We start from the raw sequence: 18476 nt of genomic DNA on the forward strand, positions 1-18476 counted from the left end.
ATAAAGACATGGCAACACCCAAAACGTATTGGCTGGTAAACACCCATGTTCACAGCAGCACTATTCACTATAGCCCAAAGGTGGAAGCAAGTGAAGTGTCCACTGACAGAGGAGGGACCAAGATGTGGTATAGCTACACAACAGAGGTTTTGTTTTTGTTTTTGTTTTGTTTTTTGAGATAGTCTCACTCTTTCACCCAGGCTGGAGTGCAGTGGCACAATCTTGGCTCACTGCAACCTCCACTTCCTGGGTTCAAGTGATTCTCCTGTCTCAGCCTCCCAAGTAGCTGGGATTACAGGCGCCTGCCACCACTCCTTGCTCATTTTTGTATTTTTAGTAGAGACAAGGTTTCACCATGTTGGCCAGGCTGGCCTTAAACTCCTGACCTCAAGTGATCCACCCGCCTCGGCCTCCCAAAGTGCTAGGATTGCAGGCATGAGCCACCACACCTGGCCCACAACAGAGTATTATTCAGCCTTAAAAAGGAAGGACATCCTGTCACATGCTACTACATGGATGAGCTTTGAGGACATCACGCTGAGTGAAGTCAGTCAATCACGAAAAGGCAAGGACTGTATGATTCCAGTTAAATGAGGCATCTAAAAAGTAGTCAAATTCAGCAGGGCGTGGTGGGTCACGCCTGTAATCCCAGCACTTTGGGAGTCCACAGTGAGAGGATCACTTGAGGCCCAGAGTTCAAGACCTGGTAATATAATGAGACCCTGTCTCTACAAAAAATAGAAAAATTAGCTGGTTGTGGGCCTGCAGTCCCAGTTACTTGGGAGGCTGAGGCGAGAGGATCACTTGAGCCCAGGAGTTTGAGGCTGCAGTGAAACTCACTCTGGGCTGGGCAAGAATAAGACCTTGTCTCAAAAAAAAAAAAAAAAAAAAGTATCAAGTAGTCAAATTCCTAGACACAGAAAGCAAAATTGTAGTTACCAGGAGCTGGAGGGAGGGGAAAATGGGAAGCTGTTGTTCAGTGGGTACAGAGTTTCAGAGATGTAAGAAGAAAGTTCTGAAGACCTGTTACACAACAGTGTGAATATACTTAACACTACTGAACAGCACACTTAAACAACATGGCTAAGATGGCAAATCTTATGTGTGTTTTACAATAAAAAAAGCAAACAACTTATTGGTTGGGTGAATGAACTCAATGTAGCTGGTCACCACGGAAGTCCTTCAAGCCCTTGAAGAGCCAGGGCAGGAAACTGTCCTAAGAGATAACTGAGGGTGGGGGATGGCCTGTAAAATCTACAGTTTCCTAGCTCCTAGACAGTCATGCAGCTTTCTTCTTTTGGGAGCTAGTTGTCTAGAACTTGAGTCTCTGCGGGCAGACCCTGTTTGGGTCTGCATTTCTGACACACAGCAGGTGCTGGCATATAAAACGCTTCTGCCACAGAGACACAGTACATGTTTGCCGAGTCAGGTAAGTGAATGCATGAATAGGAAAGTGAGTGAGCGAATGATCGAGCAGCGTGTTTGCGAAGGTCAGAAAAGAGAAGGGTGCTTGTTATTGGATGTGCTGACTTCTCACAACACACTTGTAGGGTCTGAGAAGGGAAGGTGGGTTACTGACCTCTCATTGTAGAACTGCAGGGTGTTCTCACTAAACAGCGGCCCTGCCAGCTGGCGGATCATCTGCAGTGACTTCTCACGCTCATCCAGCCCTAGCATCCGGACGTGGGCCACAAGCCAAGCCACAGCACACACCGCCAGACTGCATACCTTCCCTTTGATGTTATCAGTGATTTTCTAGGGGAGAGGGAAAGGTGATGGGCTACCATCTATCTCCCTTTCCTGAACCACCATCACCTTCTCAGCCTCTGTGGGCAGCTAAGTGCAGCGGGTGGAGTCCCGGGCCACACTCCACACAAGTTTGATTTTCCCAGAGCTACCTGGGCCAGAGGGAGTGGCTAAGACTACAATTACACAAAAGATCGATATCAAAACATGAGCTCCTGGATTAAAGGTCTTCTTGCCCTTACGAAATATAACAAGTCGTCACTGGCCGGCTCTGTGTCTCAGGGGAGCGAAGGCTGCTGGGAAGGCGGGGCTACCTGGATGGACTCGAAGGCCAGGACCCCATTCTCCCAGGCATTGAGGATTTCCAAGATGGCGGCTGAGATGCTGAGACAGGCCTCGTGCCACTTCATCTGCCTGTGGGAGTGCAGAGAAGTCAGCACAGAGGAGCAGGGGATGGGCTTGGGGAGAGGGTCTTGACCCTGCCCCCACCGCCACCCTTGGAGTGGGTGCCCGGGCCACTGACACCAGCTTCATCTCCGAGGAGTTGTTGAGCAGGGCCACCAGGGACTCCACTTTGGTGGAGTCGGGGCGGAAGCAGGGGTGGTCAGGGTTCAGGATCTTGCCCTCCTCAGGCATGCAGGTCTGCATCCAGGTCTCGAAGAAGGGCACCTCAGCTCCTGTGCGCGACTCGGACAGAATCACCTGGGAAAGGGGAAGGGGGGCACCAGCCGAGTGGGGAGGGCGCGGTGCCTGCCAGCGCTGGATCTGGGGCTGCACCGTTTCCCGCCAGGCTGCTGCTCCAGCCCAGCCCCAAGACTGGGGACGAACTGGTCTAAAGGAGCCAGACGGGGGGCAATGCTGCCACCTAGTGGTCAGTGTGAACATGGGGCTGAAGGGGCCGTCTGGGTGGGCACCTGGTTTCTGAGGCCCACAGAACTAACTGGCTGAGAGGCTGTGGGGGCGCAGGCGGTGAGGTGGGGAGAGTTCCGGGTTACCTTCTTCCCCTGAGCCCCCGTCCTCGTTGCTCCCCTCTCTCTCACCTCTGAACCATAGGTCTGGGCCACATGGCACAGCATGAGGAAGGAGATGTCAAACAGCAGGGCCCGGACGGAGGCCGGTTTGGCTGTGGAAGGACAGGAAGGCTGAGCTCCCAGACGAGGGCATGGGGGAGTCCGTGTCTGGGTCGACAGGGATCGGGATTTGTCTCTAGGAAGGTCAGGGACCAAGTGGCTCCTTCAAAGCTCTGAGGCTCAGAATCCTTTTCTTGAGTCTCAACTGGAACATCATCCCTTCCTTGAAACCAAAGACCCCCAGCACCCTCTCCTGGCATACCCAACCAAGTCATAAAGGGGTGAGGGCGGAAGGAGACACAGGGATGGTCTGGGAAGAATACTTTTCCAGCATTACCCACTTTGAAGCTCTGTGGAAGCTTCCATTGGTCATGGCTCTGAGGAGGGAGCACAGCCTCCCCCTGTTGAGCCTTGGAGCCCTCCTCCCTCCCACACTCTCCGCCACACCCCTCCTCAGGGCCCACTGGGCCTGCAGATGCGCAGGGCTGACTTACTGCTTTCTTCGCTGCCATAGGTTGTGAATTCATTCAAACTGAAAGGAATGGAGACAGGTTGCATTAACCAGGGCATGAGCTGAGCAGTAGCTGGGTGCTGGGGACTACACATGCTCAGAGAGTGGTCGCGAGAGTCTGAGTTACTGGTTAAACTTAAAATGAGACACATTGGTACAGGAAAAGAAGGATTTCTTTTCTTTTTTTTTTTTTTTTTGAGATAGAGTCTCGCTCTGTTACCCAGGCTGGAGTACAGTGGCACAATCTCCGCTCACTGCAACCTCTGCCTCCGTTCAAGCAATTCTTCTGCCTCAGTCTCCCAAGTAGCTGGGATTACAGATGCCCGCCACCACACCTGGCTAATTTTTTATATTTTTAGTAGAGACAGGGTTTCACCAAGTTGGCCAGGCTGGTCTTCAACTCCTGACCTCAGGTGATCCGCCCACCTTGGCCTCCCTTAGTGCTGGGATTACAGGCGTGAGCCACCACACCCGGCCAGAAGGATTTTTATTGCTAGAAGATTTCCAAGGCCTAGAGAATGGCTCACTGAATGGAACCATGTTCTATATATGTCAAATTCCAGGACAACCAAAGGCAACCGAATTTGAGAGCCCCTTATTAATAACTGGGCATACTCAGAATTCCTGCATGCCCAGCATGCCCAGTGTTCAACACCTCAACCCTTACCCTCATCCCTTTACCAAACATGTCCACTCCATCCTCAGCTGAAGAGAAAGGAACACTTAGGTCGCAAGAACAGGCCCTTCCTCCAAGATCTCCAGCCAGGATGCTCTGCCTAGGCCCGTGGGTCTCTGGATGAGACCCAGACCCGTACCTGACTCCTACCCTGCTACCTCCTCCCAACACGCGGCCTCCCTGCACGCCCTGGGGTCAGGGGCTTGGCCTTCCTCACTTGATGAATTTCCGGGCGAAGGATTTCAGCTTTCCAGTGGCAGCAGCGGCAGCCAGCAGCAAGTCCAGACTCTTCCCGGACAGCATGTGGCCCAGGACTCCCAGCAGTCCCTCCGGGGACTTAGAGTGGTCTGCATCCATCGTCTGGGGACAGGACAGGAAATCAAGTCCTGAAGAACACTGAAGACCCCCCACCCAAGATACAGCCTAGCCACATTTTCTCTTTTTCACAACCTGGAATGTAATCTACATCTTTCCGACTTCGATCTGGAAAAGAATTCCTAAAACCCACCCTTGCTCTCCGATCCATCCCTCTCATCTACACTGGCATGCAGGTGGTAAGGCTGGAGTGGGCAAGGTCACAGCTGGGAGCTTCTCTGTTGTTTCCTTTCTTTTTTTTGAGATGGAGTCTTGCTCTATTGCCCAGGCTGGAGTGCAGTGGCGCAATCTCGGCTCACTGCAACCTCTGCCTCCCGGGTTCAGCGATTTTCCTGCCTCAGCCTCCCAAGTAACAGGGATTACAGGCATGCACCACCACATTCAGTGAATTTTGTGTTTTTAGTAGAGATGTGGTTTCACCACGTTGGCCAAGCTGGTCTCAAACTTCTGACCTCAAGTGATCTTCCCACCTCAGCCTCCCAAAATGCTGGGATTACAGGCGTGAGCCACCGCACCCACGTCTCTGTTGTTTCCACGTGAGACGGCCTAAATGAAAGTGCCTACTGCGGTGCCTGGTGTACAAATGAAGGTCCCACGGGTTAGCATTCGGTGGCAGCTGCCCTTGCCTCCCCTTTCACTACCTCCACAGCAACTATGTATAAAAGCTAAAGGAGACAGAGGTCTGTGGCCTGTTTGTTTATCTGCAAGCAGAAGGAGCACTGGGAAGAAGAAAGAGAAGACTGGTGGCCAGGGAATGGCACACTCACCTTGAGGATGTTTGTGACAGTGGGCTCTGCCCGGAGGATCAGCTGGATGTTGGGCTGGATGTTGGCATTCTCTCCCGATTTCTGCTGGGGTGCGTGCTCTCGGTCTGCTTTGCTGTGGACATCACCAGTTGGCCAAGGAAGGGAAGAGGAATGAAGAGAAATTCTTGACACATTCCCTCGTTCAAGCCCAGAAGGAAATGAGCAGAGGAGGTGGGAAGCATGTAAGAATCTCCAGGTTGGGGTGAAGTTCTTTTTTTTTGAGACGGAGTCTCGCTCTGTCGCCCTGGCTGAAGTGCAGTGGTGTGATCTCAGCTGAAGTTTATGGAAGCATAGTCAATGTCGCAATCACTGATTGATCCTTAGTCCTCTTTTTTTTTTTTTTTTTGAGACAGGTCTCACTCTGTCGCCCAGGCTGGAGTACAGTGGTGCAATCTCGGCTCACTGCAGCCTCTGCCTCCCGAGTAGCTGGGCACTCACCACCACGCCCGGCTACTTTTTTACATTTTTAGTAGAGACAAGGTTCACCATGTTGGCCAGTCTGGTCTCAAACTCCTGACCTCAGGTGATCCACCCACCTTGGCCTCCCAAAGTCCTGGGATGACAGGTGAGCCACTGTGCCTGGCATTTTATCATTAGTCTTTTGTTTTTTGAGACAGAGTCTCGCTCTGTCACCCAGGCTGGAATCCAGTGGTGCAATCTCAGCTCACTACAACCTCCGCCTTCTGGGTTCAAGCTATTCTACTGCCTCAGCCTCCTGAGTAGCTGGAATTACAGGTGCATACCACCACGCCCGGCTAATTTTTGTATTTTTAGTAGAGATGGGGTTTCACTATGTTGACCAGGCTGGTCTCGAACTCCTGACCTCATGATCTGCCCGCCTCGGCCTCCCAAAGTGCTGGGATTACAGGTGTGAAGCATTGCACCCAGCCTATCGTTAGTCTTAAATGTTCTGAAAGCACATTTAAGATTAAAGGAAGATTCAGGATTTTACTTTTTTTTTTTTTGAGACAAGGTCTCACTCTATCACCCAGACTGGGGTGCAGTGGCATGATTTCGCCTCATCGCAACCTCTGCCTCCTGGGTTCAAGCAATTCTCATGCTTCAGCCTCCAGAGTAGCTGAGATTACAGGCACGCACCACCATGCCTGGCTGATTTTTGTATTTTTAGTAGACATGGGGTTTTGCCATGTTGGGCAGGCTGGTCTTGAACTCCTGGCCTCCAAGTAATCCATCTGCCTCCGGCCTAGGATTTTTACTTTTATCACAAAGATGGGCATGAGTTAAAGAGCAATGACTAAGAATGTAAAACTCTGGTCTGAAGATACCCATGCTTCTTTTCTTTTCTTTTCTTTTTTTTTTTTGAGACAGAGTTTCACTCTTGTTGCCCAGACTGGAGTGCAATGGCATGATCTTGCCTCACCACAACCTCCATCTCCCAGGTTCAAGCGATTCTACTGCCTCAGCCTCCCAAGCAGCTGGGATTACAGGCATGTGCCACCACAGCTAATTTTTTATTTTTAGCAGAGATGAGGTTTCTCCATGTTGGTCAGGCTGGTCTTGAACTCCCGATCTCAGGTGATCCACCCGCCTCAGCCTCCCAAAGTGCTGGGATGACAGGCGTGAGTCACCGCGCCCGGCCGGTACACCTAGGCAAAGCCCCAGTCACTTGCAGCTCAAACTTTAGACAGGAGGTTGAAAGGCACCCAGCAGCCCCACCGTAACGAGAGAGAGGTCAAGAGGCTCTTGGGGTAGCCCAGGCACGCTCACACTTACCGCTTAGCCATAAGGTTGTTGACACTGGCCTCAGACAGAAGCCCCTGCTTGCCACATTCTTGGAGCAGGAAGTTTGTACAGTCACAGCTGTGAGGGAGAAAGATGTGGAGGGAACTGGGCACCTGGCTGGGAGGGCGAGGGGTGGGAGTGGCAGGTCCCTGAGCAGCATCCTCCCTCTTTCAGGATGAGGAAAATCTGGAGTGCCAGAGGGACAGTAGAGGGGTTCTGGGGACTTGGCAACTATGGGCTTCTGCTTCCTGCCCCTGCCAAGGGGAATGAACAAGGAGACAGAGTCCCCTGAGGCTTCTCTGGCACAGAGATCAGGGAAAGAACCCAGAACCCCTTCCAGTAGGGTGGGGGTGACCAGGGGAGCTCATACTTGCAGCGCTGGTCAGCTTTGTCCAACAAGGGTGTGAGTTTCAGCAGGAACTCAAAAGCACAGTTGACATCCTCAGTGAAGTCCTAGAAAGAGGCAGAAGTGTCCACCTGGTTTCCGGGACCACCAGGCCCTGATCATCTCAGGCAACCTTGTCTGCTGGAGGCATCAGCCTGAGCTGCCTGGCTGCCTTCTGCCTGAGCCTGGGTGTATGCTGTGGGTGCACACACATGCTGAAGCACACACACTGGCTGAAGCACATGCACACACTGAAGCACACACATGCTGAAGCACACACATGGCAAAGCACACACATGCTGAAGCACACACGGAAAAGCACGCATACACTGAAGCACACACATACACTGAAGCACACACGCTGAAGCACACACATGGCGAAACACGCACACACTGAAGCACACACATATGCTGAAGCACACACACATGCTGAAGTATACACACACGCTGAAGCACACACACTGAAGCCGCCACACACACTGCAGCCACACACACGCTGAAGCACACACACGCTGAAGCACACACACACGCTGAAGCACACAACCACGCTTGAAGCACACACGCTGAAGCACACGCATCACGGGCCGAAGCACACGCACACGGCTGAAGCACACACATGCTGAAGCACACACGCTGAAGCCCACATGCCACACGCTGCAAGCACACACGCTGAAGCACACACACACGGCTGAAGCCACACACACGCTCGAAGCACCACGCACACGCTGAAGCACAGCACGCTGAAGCGCACACCGCTGGAAAGGACACGCACACGCTGAAGCACACGCACACGCTGAACACACACGCTGAAGCACACACACACGCCTGCCAAGCACACACAACGGGCTGAAGCACACGACGCCTGAAGCCACACGCACACGCTGAAGCACACGCACAACGCTGAAGCACACAACGCCTGAAGGCACACACGCCTGGAAGCACAGCACACGCTGAAGCACACACACGCGAAGCACACACGCTGAAGCACACACACACGGGCTGAGGCAACACACGCTGAAGCACACGCACACGCTGAAGGCACACGCACACGCCTGCAAGCACACACACGGCTGAAGCACACACGCTGAAGCACACACGCTGAGCACACGCCACAGCTGAAGCACACGCCACACGGCTGAAGCACACACGGCGCTGAAAGGCACACGCACACGTGAAGCCACACGCCACACGGCTGAGCACACACACACGCTGGAAGCCACACACGCTGCCGAAGCACACACATGCTGAAGCCACATGCACACGCTGGAAGCACACACGCTGAAGCACACACACGCTGAAGCACACGCACACGCTGGAAGCACACACACGCTGAAGCACACGCCACATTGGCTGAAGCACACGCAACCGCTGGAAGCCACACACACGGCTGAAGCGCACGCACACGGCCTGAAGCACACACACGCTGAAGCACATACGCCTGGAAGTGCACCACGATGTTAGCACACACACTGAAGCACCACACGGGCAAAGCACGCACACACTGAAGCGCCACACACGGCAAAGCACCCCACATGCTGGAAGGGCACATACACGGCTGTAAGCACCGCACACGCTGAAGCACGCACACGGGCGAGAAGCACATACATGCCTAAAGCACGCAACAGCAAAGCACGCACATGCCTGAAGCACACACTGAAGCAGACACACACTGGAAGCACACACATGCTGGAAGCACACCACACAGCGAACCACGCACACGCTAACACACAACGGTGAAAGCACACACACACTGAAGCACACACATGGTGGAAGCAACGCACATGCTAACGCACACATACACTGAAGACGCACATGCTGAAGCACACACACACTGAGGCGCACACACTGAAGCATACACACTGAAGCACACACACGCTGAAGCACACATGGCAAATCACGCACACGCTGAAGCACAGACACAGCAAAGCACACACACTGAAGCACACACATGCTGAAGCACACACACAGCGAAGGATGCACATGCTGAAGCACGCACATGGCAAAGCACACACACACTGAGGTGTATACACGCATTCGGCTCTCTTCCAGGCATGAGAACACTGCCCAGCTGGGGCCTGAAGGACCCTCCCCTTGGCCCTTGTTTCTGCTCCCATGCCTCCATCTTAATCCTCAACTCAACTCACCTTGTCCCCATGAGAGTACTTCTTCAACTTCACCAAAACCTGTGGAATCTAGGGGGTGAGGCAGGGGGAAAAACAGGAAGATCCATTTCTTTTCTCTTTCATCTACCCCTGAAGGCATCCCCCCGACCCCCTGCTCCAGGAAAAGACAGGAACACTCCTACCCTGCGAGTGAGAGCACACTTAGTGCTGAATGAAAAAGCCAATAGGTGCCCAAGCCCCTGATGCCCCCAGGCCTAGGCACAGGACACAGGGACCCTGCACCTCTGCTAGCTCAACAGAAAAAAATGCCATAAGCAAAAGTGGATCCCCAGCTTCAAGGAGGACTGGGGCCCCATTCCCTGGCTCCCTTCACTCCCCTACACCAATCTGTCTGATGACCAAGCTAAACTGCACCTCTGTGGTAAGAAAAAACGGAGTCTGCCAAATGGGCTAAATATAGCCCTGGCACTTTCAGAGAACATGATCAATGGGAACTTGCGCTGGGATACCTGGCAGGCTGGGCCCAGCACCCACAGGGAGGAACACAGGGCAAAGGTCCAGGGTGCCGCTGCTCTTCCTGAGAACCATTCCTAGACTGGCTCTGCCCCTCCCACGTCCCCAGTACCTTGAGGAAAGTGAAAGCTGTCCACTTGAGCTCCTCCGTACCCTCGGGAGACTCAATGAGCCCCACGAAGCAAGCTTTCCAGATCTCCAGGACAAAAAGTGGGGTGGGGATATGCTGTGGGAAGAGCCAAGGATGAGGCCTAAGAGGGTGCCCATACCCCGTCATCCTTCTGTGGACTCTGAGATTTGGCTGGCTCAGAGACTGCATGGCAGAGTCACTGCCCAGCTGTGTGCTGAGAACCAGGAGCGTAAGGTCCAATGACAGAAGTGTGCACGACTAGCACCCACTTTCCATCATGGAGCAGGAGAAACCCCACTTCTCCCAGGGAGGACTACAATAATCCTCCCTCCTGCCCCCAACAGGCTGGCCCGCCTTGGGGAGGGGAGAGCCACTTGGCCCCTCCCACCTGCATGCGCTTCACCATCGTCAGCTGCTCCACCAGGGACTGTGTCTCGCCTGTCAGGTTCATGGTGCCCTCGAGCAGGATCACGGCATGGACGGTGGGGAAGCCGGTCTTGTTCATCTGCTCCGCATGCACAGACAGCATCATGGGGATGCTGAGGGGTCACAAACACAGGGGGCAGTGTTTGGGGGGCCAAAGGTGAAGTGGAGAGGATGGCACCAGGTGCCACATCTTCCCACCCCAGGGCGTGTCCTCCCTCTCCCTCCACCACCATCCCCCAGGGAGCTGGTACCTCCTAATGAGGGTGCCGCACTGCTCGGCCTGGCTCCGGAGCTGGGGGTTGCTGAGATTGGCCAGGATCTCTCCAAGTTTCAAGAGAGAATGCTCGATGGCAGTCCAGGAAGCTGGCAGAGGGAAAGAAGTGCAGAAACGTGATGGGAAACAGGGGAGAGGGAGCGCCTTGCCCCGAACTCCTCGATTTTGGCACCCCCTCTGGCACATGAAACCACACAGGAAGGCTTTCCCTGAGAACGACAGGGAAGGAGGGGCCTGAGGGCAGCATGCACTGTTTCCAGAAGGGGAGTGGGCACCTAGAGCTGGAAACCCCAGAGACCATTCCCAAAGACCTGACTTCCAAGGGACACAGCCAGCTGACTTCAGAAGGTATGGCATCACACAGGCTCAGGAGAGAGAGGCAGAGGGAGGCCAGAGCCCAGTGGCTGGAACAGGGAGGGTAGCCACAAATCACTCGAGGAGTGGGCGGATCCCAAAATCCAGTCTTGCAGAGGCTGTCACTCTCCTCTGGGGGAGCTGGGTCCCTAAATGGCCTTCTCATTCTCAACCACTCCCTCATCTAGGCATTGTGCTTGCTGCCCTCCCCTGCTGAAGGCCTCTCACACACCCTCTCTCAAACTCCCACCATGCTCTAAGCTTCTGTTCAAGCCCCAGTTCCTTTAGCAACTCACCCAACTGGTCTAACTCACTGTTCTGTCCTTCCTTAATGCCCACACTCATGGTCTAAGCCATATCAGTTAGCACTGAATTATGAGTTACTTATCCTAGTTACAATTGCAGAGGGTCAAATGATGAACAATGGCACCAACTAGCCCATTAACCTCCATGGAGCATAAAAGGGGAAAAAAAAGACAAGACCTGAGATCCATTAAAATTCAGTATTCATCCAATTTTCAGCCAATAAACATTTATCAAGGGCCCAAGGTAAGGAAGAGGCTGTCAACACAGTCCATTTTTATATAAAGATTATGTTTTTGGACTTTTCACAGGCAGTAAAACACACTTGGGGAAGAAATAAATATACTAGTCCTAAAACAAGCTCTCCAACCAGGTCCTGAAGTCTCGTGAGTAGCCCATTCTAGCATTCTTGTTCCTGGAGAACAAGAGATCTGTAGGTGGTCCCAAGCCACTTGGGTTTCAAGGAGCAAGACTATGGCCTTAGGACCCCGTTGCTGGAAATACCGGCATCTTCCCTCCCACCAGGTGATCTGTCTGTTCTCAGGCTCTGGAAAGTACCAACACTTAACATCTGAACTTGAGTCAAGAGGCATATGGTACAACAGGCCCAACAGCAGACAGGCACTGTGTTAAAAGGGGCATTTTAGGTAACATTCAAATACAAGAATCATTTGCTTCCAGACGATGAGTAACATGGAGACAAACACAGTAACGGACACCGTGCTTGTCTTGTCCTCTAGTTTTTTCCGCGTCTGTGATGTATTAGTCTTGCTCCCCACTAGCAGCTATGCTTGATGAGGGCAGGGACCCTGCCACATGCTCCTTTGGTAGCCCCCCGCCCCCCGCCCGCAGCACCTAGCACAGTGCTGGGCGTACCACAATGCTCAGTAAATACCTGTTGGTTGATTGGCTCGGGTGCCACCCTGCCCAAGTCCCTGGGATGTGTGCAATGCTTATGGGGAGAAAAAAAAGGAAGTGGGATGGTTTCAGATCCTCCTGGAAAGAGGTGGGATGGCATCCTGCCTCTCCCTTCTCAATTAAAGGACCGGCTACGGGAGCAGCGGCAGGTGGGGCTCAGGGGAATCAAGGGACATACAGGCCTCCTCTAGTTTGGCGATGTGCAGCAGGGCCCGGTTCTTGGTGCTGCTGAGGGTTTTCTCCAGGCGCTGAAGGCACACGGCAAGCTGCTTCTCCCCAGCGGCCGGAGTGCCGGCCTCCAACCCCTCCCGGAGCCGCTCTGCAGAGGCTGCCGTGCAGCGCAGCAGCCAGTGGAGGGCGCTAAGAAGGGCTCGGCACAGTCCGATGCACTCCTCGGCTTTGCCGTGACAGCTACAGGGAAGGATGCAAAATTAGCCTCTGTTCTTCTAATGGCTGAAATCTGACCCACACCAATGTTCCCCAGAGTCCCTGGCACTCCCCTACTAGGGACTAGGGCTGCAAAGCTAGCAAAGTCCTAGGGAAGACGCTTAGCCCCTTTGGCTTCTACTGGACAAGATTTCAAATGAGCTACTCCAGACAGAGAGGAGGCACTCTGTCCTAAGGGAGTAAGAAAAGGAGGGGACGGGTGAGTGTGGATGGGCAGGTGGGGAGAAAAAACATGGGAACCCAGAGTTGGTCTCGGTCTGTGTGCTAGGAGCTGCACCTCGGCACTAAGACAAGGCTAGAACGTTGTGAGCCCCCTTACCCCGTCCTTACCTCAGACGGTCACAAAACATGTCCATGATGTCTAGCAATGCCTGGACACACAGGTCCCGAGAAAAGTCATCAAACTGTGGAAAGGACAGTGGAGATGCTATGGAATGCCCCTGTCCACCCCCAGGTCTCACATGAGGCAGATGGTGTGTTCGGGACTCCTGCTCCTCTCTCCTCCAACCTTGGGTTCCAGACTCAGCATCCTCAACACTGGACATTGGCTCCCAAGCACCAGCTGCTACTTGCCAGGATCCCCCTCCCATGGAAGGCCAGCAATGCCAGCCAGAGGCATCATGTGCTGCCTATCCAGCCTCATGGGTCACAGGATCAGGGCCATCAAGGTGGGGCCTTGTCTGTCATCCCCAATCTAGCTCCTGAGTGCCTACGGTCATACCTTACTGATGGCTGTGAGGACAGAAGAGTAGGACACCATCTGGAGAGAAGGAAGAAAGATAATCTTTAGGTAACTAGTCTCCTACAGTTGAGAGGAACAAAAACTGAGGCTTCAAGTTGCTGTAGCTCTCCTGAACCTCAATCCCTTCCAGAGGCCCTCTTCAACCCAGGGAAGGAGAGGCAGTGTCACTGTGCACCACCCTATTCCTGCCTCTGTCAGACTCACTGCAAATGGTATCAGCATAAGCCCATCAAGAAGATGATTTTGGGGATACTCAGAGGCTCCATGTTTCAGGTCAGGTGCGGTGGCTCACGCCTGTAATCCCAGAACTTTGGGAGGCCGAGGTGGGCGGATCACGAGGTCAGGAGTTTGAGACCATCCTGGCCAACATGGTGAAACCCTGTCTCTACTAAAAATATAAAATTAGCTGGGTGTGGTAGTGCGTGCCTGTAATCCCAGCTACTCAGGAGGCTGAGGCAGGAGAATCGCTTGAATCAGGGAGTTGGAGGTTGCAGTGAGCTGAGATCGTGCCACTGCACTCCAGCCTGGATGACAGAGTGAGACGAAAAGAAAGAAGGAAAGAAAGAAACAAGGAAGGAAGGAAGGGAAGGAAGAAAGGAAGGAAAAGAAAGGAAAAGAAAGAGAGAGAGAGAGGGAGGGAGGGAGGAAGGAAGGAAGGAAGGAGGGAAGGAGGGAGGGGGAAGGGAGGGGGAGGGGAGGGGGAAAGACAGAGTTTTACTGTACAAACTACAAACTCTTTTTTTTTGAGACGGAGTCTCGCTCTGTCGCCCAGGCTGCTGGAGTGCTGTGGCGGGATCTCGGCTCACTGCAAGCTCCGCCTCCCGGGTTCCCACCGTTCTCCTGCCTCAGCCTCCCCAGTATTTGGGACTACAGGCGCCCACCACTACGCCCGGCTAGTTTTTTGTGTATTTTTAGTAGAGACGGGGTTTCACCGTGTTAGCCAGGATGGTCTCGATCTCCTGACCTCGTGATTCGCCTGTCTCGGCCTCCCAAAGTGCTGGGATTACAGGTATGAGCCACCGACAAACTCTTAATTGTTCTCCAGAACTTACTCTCTAGGACCCATCCAGGACACCTTCCTTGATCAACCCCAACCTGTTACCAAGCTCAAACCCTTCCTCTGTGCTCCCAGTAATCACCTTAGGCTCATCATTACATGGCAGGTGTCTGCAGTCCCCACTAAATCAGAAGCTCCTTGCGGACAAGGATGCTTTTACTCAGTGACCACCACAAACTTGATATTTGTAGAATGAATAAATAAAAACACACCTTTAGCTCAGCATGTCTCAGAGTAGCTTCCAAAGCTGCCCTATCCAATAGAGAAGTCACTAGCCCCATGTGGCTATTTAAATTTAAATTAATTAAAGTTAAATAAAATTTGGCTGGGTGTGGTCGCTCATGCCTATAATCCTAGCACTTTGGGAGGCCAAGGCTGGAAAATCATGAGGTCAGAAGATCAAGACCATCCTGGCTAACATGATGAAACCCCATCTCTACTAAAAATACAAAAAAATTGGCCAGGTGTGATGGCGGACGCTTGTAGTCCCAGCTACTAGGGAGGCTGGGACAGGAGAATGGCGTGAACTCGGGAGGCGGAGCTTGTAGTGAGCTGAGATCCCGCCACTGCACTCCAGCCTAGGCGACAGAACAAGAGACTCTGTCTCAAAAAAAAAAAAAAGTTAAATAAAATTTAAAATGCAGTTCTTCAGTCACACTAGCCACATTTCAAGTGCTCCACGGCCACATGCGGCCAGGGGCTTCTGTACTGGACAGGGTAGATAAAGAACATTTCAATCACTGTAGAAAGTCCTGTTGGACCATGCTGCTCTAGAGGTTCTCAGGTTGTTAAGAAATGTCAGGCCAGGTGTGGTAGCTCACGCCTGTAATCCCAGCACTTTGGGAGTCCAAGGCGGGTGGATCACGAGGTCAGGAGATTGAGACCATCGTGGCTAACATGGTGAAACCTCGTCTCCACCAAAAATAAATACAAAAAAATTAGCTGGGGCCGGGCGCGGTGGCTCAAGCCTGTAATCGCAGCACTTTGGGAGGCCGAGACGGGCGAATCACAAGGTCAGGAGATCGAGACCATCCTGGCGAACACGGTGAAACCCTGTCTCTACTAAAAAAATACAAAAAAAAAAAAAAAAAAAATTAGCTGGGCATGGTGGCGGGCGCCTGTAGTCCCAGCTCCTCTGGAGGCTGAGGCAGGAGAATGGTGTGAACCTGGGAGGTGGAGCTGGCAGTGAGCCGAGATCGCGCCACTGCACTCCAGCCTGGGCGACAGAGCTAGACTCCGTTTCAAAAAAAAAAAAGAAAGAAAGAAATATCGCACACACACCCTGAGCTTGTGTGTGACATAAATTTGACAAACACTGGATTAAACATATACAGAGAACTTTACCACAGAGCTTCTCAAAACCATGATATACTCATATACAATGAGAATCTCTAAGAAGACTGATGATAAAACAAAGCAATATTCTTTAAACGTATTTGACCAAGGAATCTCATGTACCTAGTATTTCCAAAATACATTTTAGGAAGTTCTGCCTGAACAGTAAGTTCCCAGAGGACAGAGATGGTATTGAATTTATATCTGTTTCTCTAGCATCTAGCCCAAGAACTGGTATACAATAGACCCTCAGGAAGTTTTTATTGCTTGGAATAGATAAATTCTACTAACTAGTTGCCTTCTGGAAAAATCTTACGGCCGGGCGCGGTGGCTCAAGCCTGTAATCCCAGCACTTTGGGAGGCCGAGATGGGTGGATCACGAGGTCAGGAGATCGAGACCATCCTGGCTAACACCGTGAAACCCCGTCTCTACTAAAAAAAATACAAAAAACTAGCTGCGCGAGGTGGCGGGCGCCTGTAGTCCCAGCTACTCGGGAGGCTGAGGCAGGAGAATGGCGTAAACCCGGGAGGCAGAGCTTGCAGTGAGCTGAGATCCGGCCACTGCACTCCAGCCTGGGCGACAGAGCGAAACTCCGTCTCAAAAAAAAAAAAAAAAATCTTACCTTAAAATAAATTTCTGTTAGTAAAACCTATTCGTCACCATCATAAGACTGGAGATCTAGTTCAAAATAATTTCTCCTAACAAATTAAACCCTACATAAAATCTTGTCATATTAAAAAAAATTACAGAATGTTGATAAAATATAAATAATACCATAAAAAATAGTTACAGTGGTATACTCAAAATCAGTGGCAAAGCATACCAAAATACAAAAGCAGGATACAATGACAAAAACTATCAGGACAATCACCTCCTAGGCTGTCTCTGCTGGAGGAGTGGAAGCCTCCAAAGATTTAAGAAGAAAGCTGTCGGGCGGGTGCAGTGGCTTACGCCTGTAATCCCAGCACTTTAGGAGGCCAAGGCAGGCGGATCACAAGGTCAAGAGATCAAGACCATCCTGGCCAACATGGTGAAACCCTGTCTCTACTAAAAATACAAAAACTAGCCAGGCGTGGTGGCGCATGCCTGTAATCCCAGCTACTCAGGAGGCTGAGGCAGGAGAATCCCTTGAATCCAGGAGGCAGAGGTTGCAGAGAGCCAAGATCGCACCACTGCATTCCAGCTTGACGATAGAGCGAGACTCCGTCTCAAAAAAAAAAAAAAAAAAATGGAGAGGAAGAAAGCTGTCTGCTCAATCACTTGGATATGGCAAACTTTCCGTCCTGTGCGATTTCCTTCTCACCAGAATACACTGCTCTGTTCAGGCATCTTTCACTAGCACACCTCGGTGAACAGGAGCAAAACAGAGAGGGCTTAAATACAATCAGTGTTCAGAACCACCATGCTGTGAGGCCAGAGCTAGTGTCTGATATCCATCAGAAAGCTGGGAGGCTGCCTGGGCAGGATGATCGTAACGTTCCGGCGAGTGTTTTGTTTATTTATAACTGATGTCCCCATAGCGAGTGCTTGGCAAAGAACTGAACCTTGCTGGATACCAACCTGCAGGGGGAGCTAGATGTCCCCACTAAACACTGACCCTCAAATGCCAGGAGAGAAATCCCCAATTCTGCATGTTCTGAGGGATGCCATTCATCAAAATGAATTTACGGTCTTCAAATGCTGAATTCTGTTCAGTAGATTTCTGCTAACTGTATTAATAAAGCACGGCTACTCCAGAGAGCTGAAAATGCTTTCTACATGACGAACTGTTTTACAAAGCAGGAACTGGCCTATTCCAGTCTTAATCATTCTATCACAGTAGCTCTGAACCACCATGGCCCCCAGGGTAGGAGACCCTCTGTGTGGCCACGGCGCTTGTGGCTAGCCCCGCCTGACCCCACAGCTGCTCCCAAATCCTCGCTGCTCTTCTGAATATTCAACATCCCAACTAATCCTAAGTGCCCTCTACTCGCATAACATTGGGCCAAAGAGCCTCTTGACTCTGAAGGAAGAATAAATTACTAATTTTGCACAGTACTTGAGAGGTCACAAAGGTCTTTCATATCTATTTACTTCTCTCTGTTACATCAGCCTCTTTCTTTTTCTTCCCTTTCCCATCAGTGTTTACACATTTCAGGACTTTTCTATTGGTTTGTTTGTTTTTTGAGACAGGGTCTCACTCTGTCACCCAGGCTAGAGTGCAGAGGTGCTCCCCGGTTCAAGCTATCCTCCCACCTCAGCCTCCTGAGTAGCTGGGACTACAGGCACACACCACCATGTTTTATTTATTTATTTATTTATTTATTTATTTATTTATTTATTGAGACAGGGTCTTGCTCTGTAGCCCAGGCTGGAGTGCAGTGCCGTGATCTCGGCTCACTGCAACCTCTGCCTCCTGCGTTCACGCCATTCTCCTGCCTCAGCTTCCCAAGTACCTGGGACTACAGGCGCCCGCCACCACGCCCGGCTAATTTTTTATATTTTTAGTAGAGACAGGGTTTCACCGTGTTAGCCAGGATGGTCACGATCTCCTGACCTCGT

General features: G+C 51.9%; 1 protein-coding gene across 12 annotated transcripts in view; it reads right to left on the reverse strand.

Moving 5' to 3' along the window:
- MED24 (mediator complex subunit 24) overlaps positions 1 to 18476 on the reverse strand; it is a 57171-nt gene that overhangs the window by 5513 nt on the left and 33182 nt on the right. For 7 of the 12 annotated variants that reach the window (XR_001884926.1, XM_017869271.1, XM_017869270.1 and 4 more), the window contains 17 exons: positions 13522 to 13560; positions 13131 to 13204; positions 12532 to 12764; positions 12331 to 12387; positions 10756 to 10867; positions 10467 to 10617; positions 10061 to 10174; positions 9457 to 9504; positions 7298 to 7380; positions 6919 to 7005; positions 5146 to 5257; positions 4221 to 4399; positions 3311 to 3348; positions 2787 to 2869; positions 2270 to 2448; positions 2061 to 2160; positions 1580 to 1755 (listed from right to left, as the gene is read on the reverse strand). Coding sequence is in view for 11 of the 12 variants with exons in the window: in XM_017869271.1 (XP_017724760.1) it covers positions 1580 to 1755; positions 2061 to 2160; positions 2270 to 2448; positions 2787 to 2869; positions 3311 to 3348; positions 4221 to 4399; positions 5146 to 5257; positions 6919 to 7005; positions 7298 to 7380; positions 9457 to 9504; positions 10061 to 10174; positions 10467 to 10617; positions 10756 to 10867; positions 12331 to 12387; positions 12532 to 12764; positions 13131 to 13204; positions 13522 to 13560 (1865 nt within the window). In the remaining variant the exon portion in view is untranslated. The remainder of the gene's footprint in view (positions 1 to 1579; positions 1756 to 2060; positions 2161 to 2269; positions 2449 to 2786; positions 2870 to 3310; positions 3349 to 4220; positions 4400 to 5145; positions 5258 to 6918; positions 7006 to 7297; positions 7381 to 9456; positions 9505 to 10060; positions 10175 to 10466; positions 10618 to 10755; positions 10868 to 12330; positions 12388 to 12531; positions 12765 to 13130; positions 13205 to 13521; positions 13561 to 18476) is intronic. The other 5 variants (XM_017869273.1, XM_017869276.1, XM_017869279.1 and 2 more) reach the window with 3 other exon arrangements.

This window comes from Rhinopithecus bieti, unplaced genomic scaffold (assembly GCF_001698545.2).
Source record: "Rhinopithecus bieti isolate Rb0 unplaced genomic scaffold, ASM169854v2 scaffold_5019, whole genome shotgun sequence".
Classification (NCBI taxonomy): domain Eukaryota; kingdom Metazoa; phylum Chordata; class Mammalia; order Primates; family Cercopithecidae; genus Rhinopithecus; species Rhinopithecus bieti.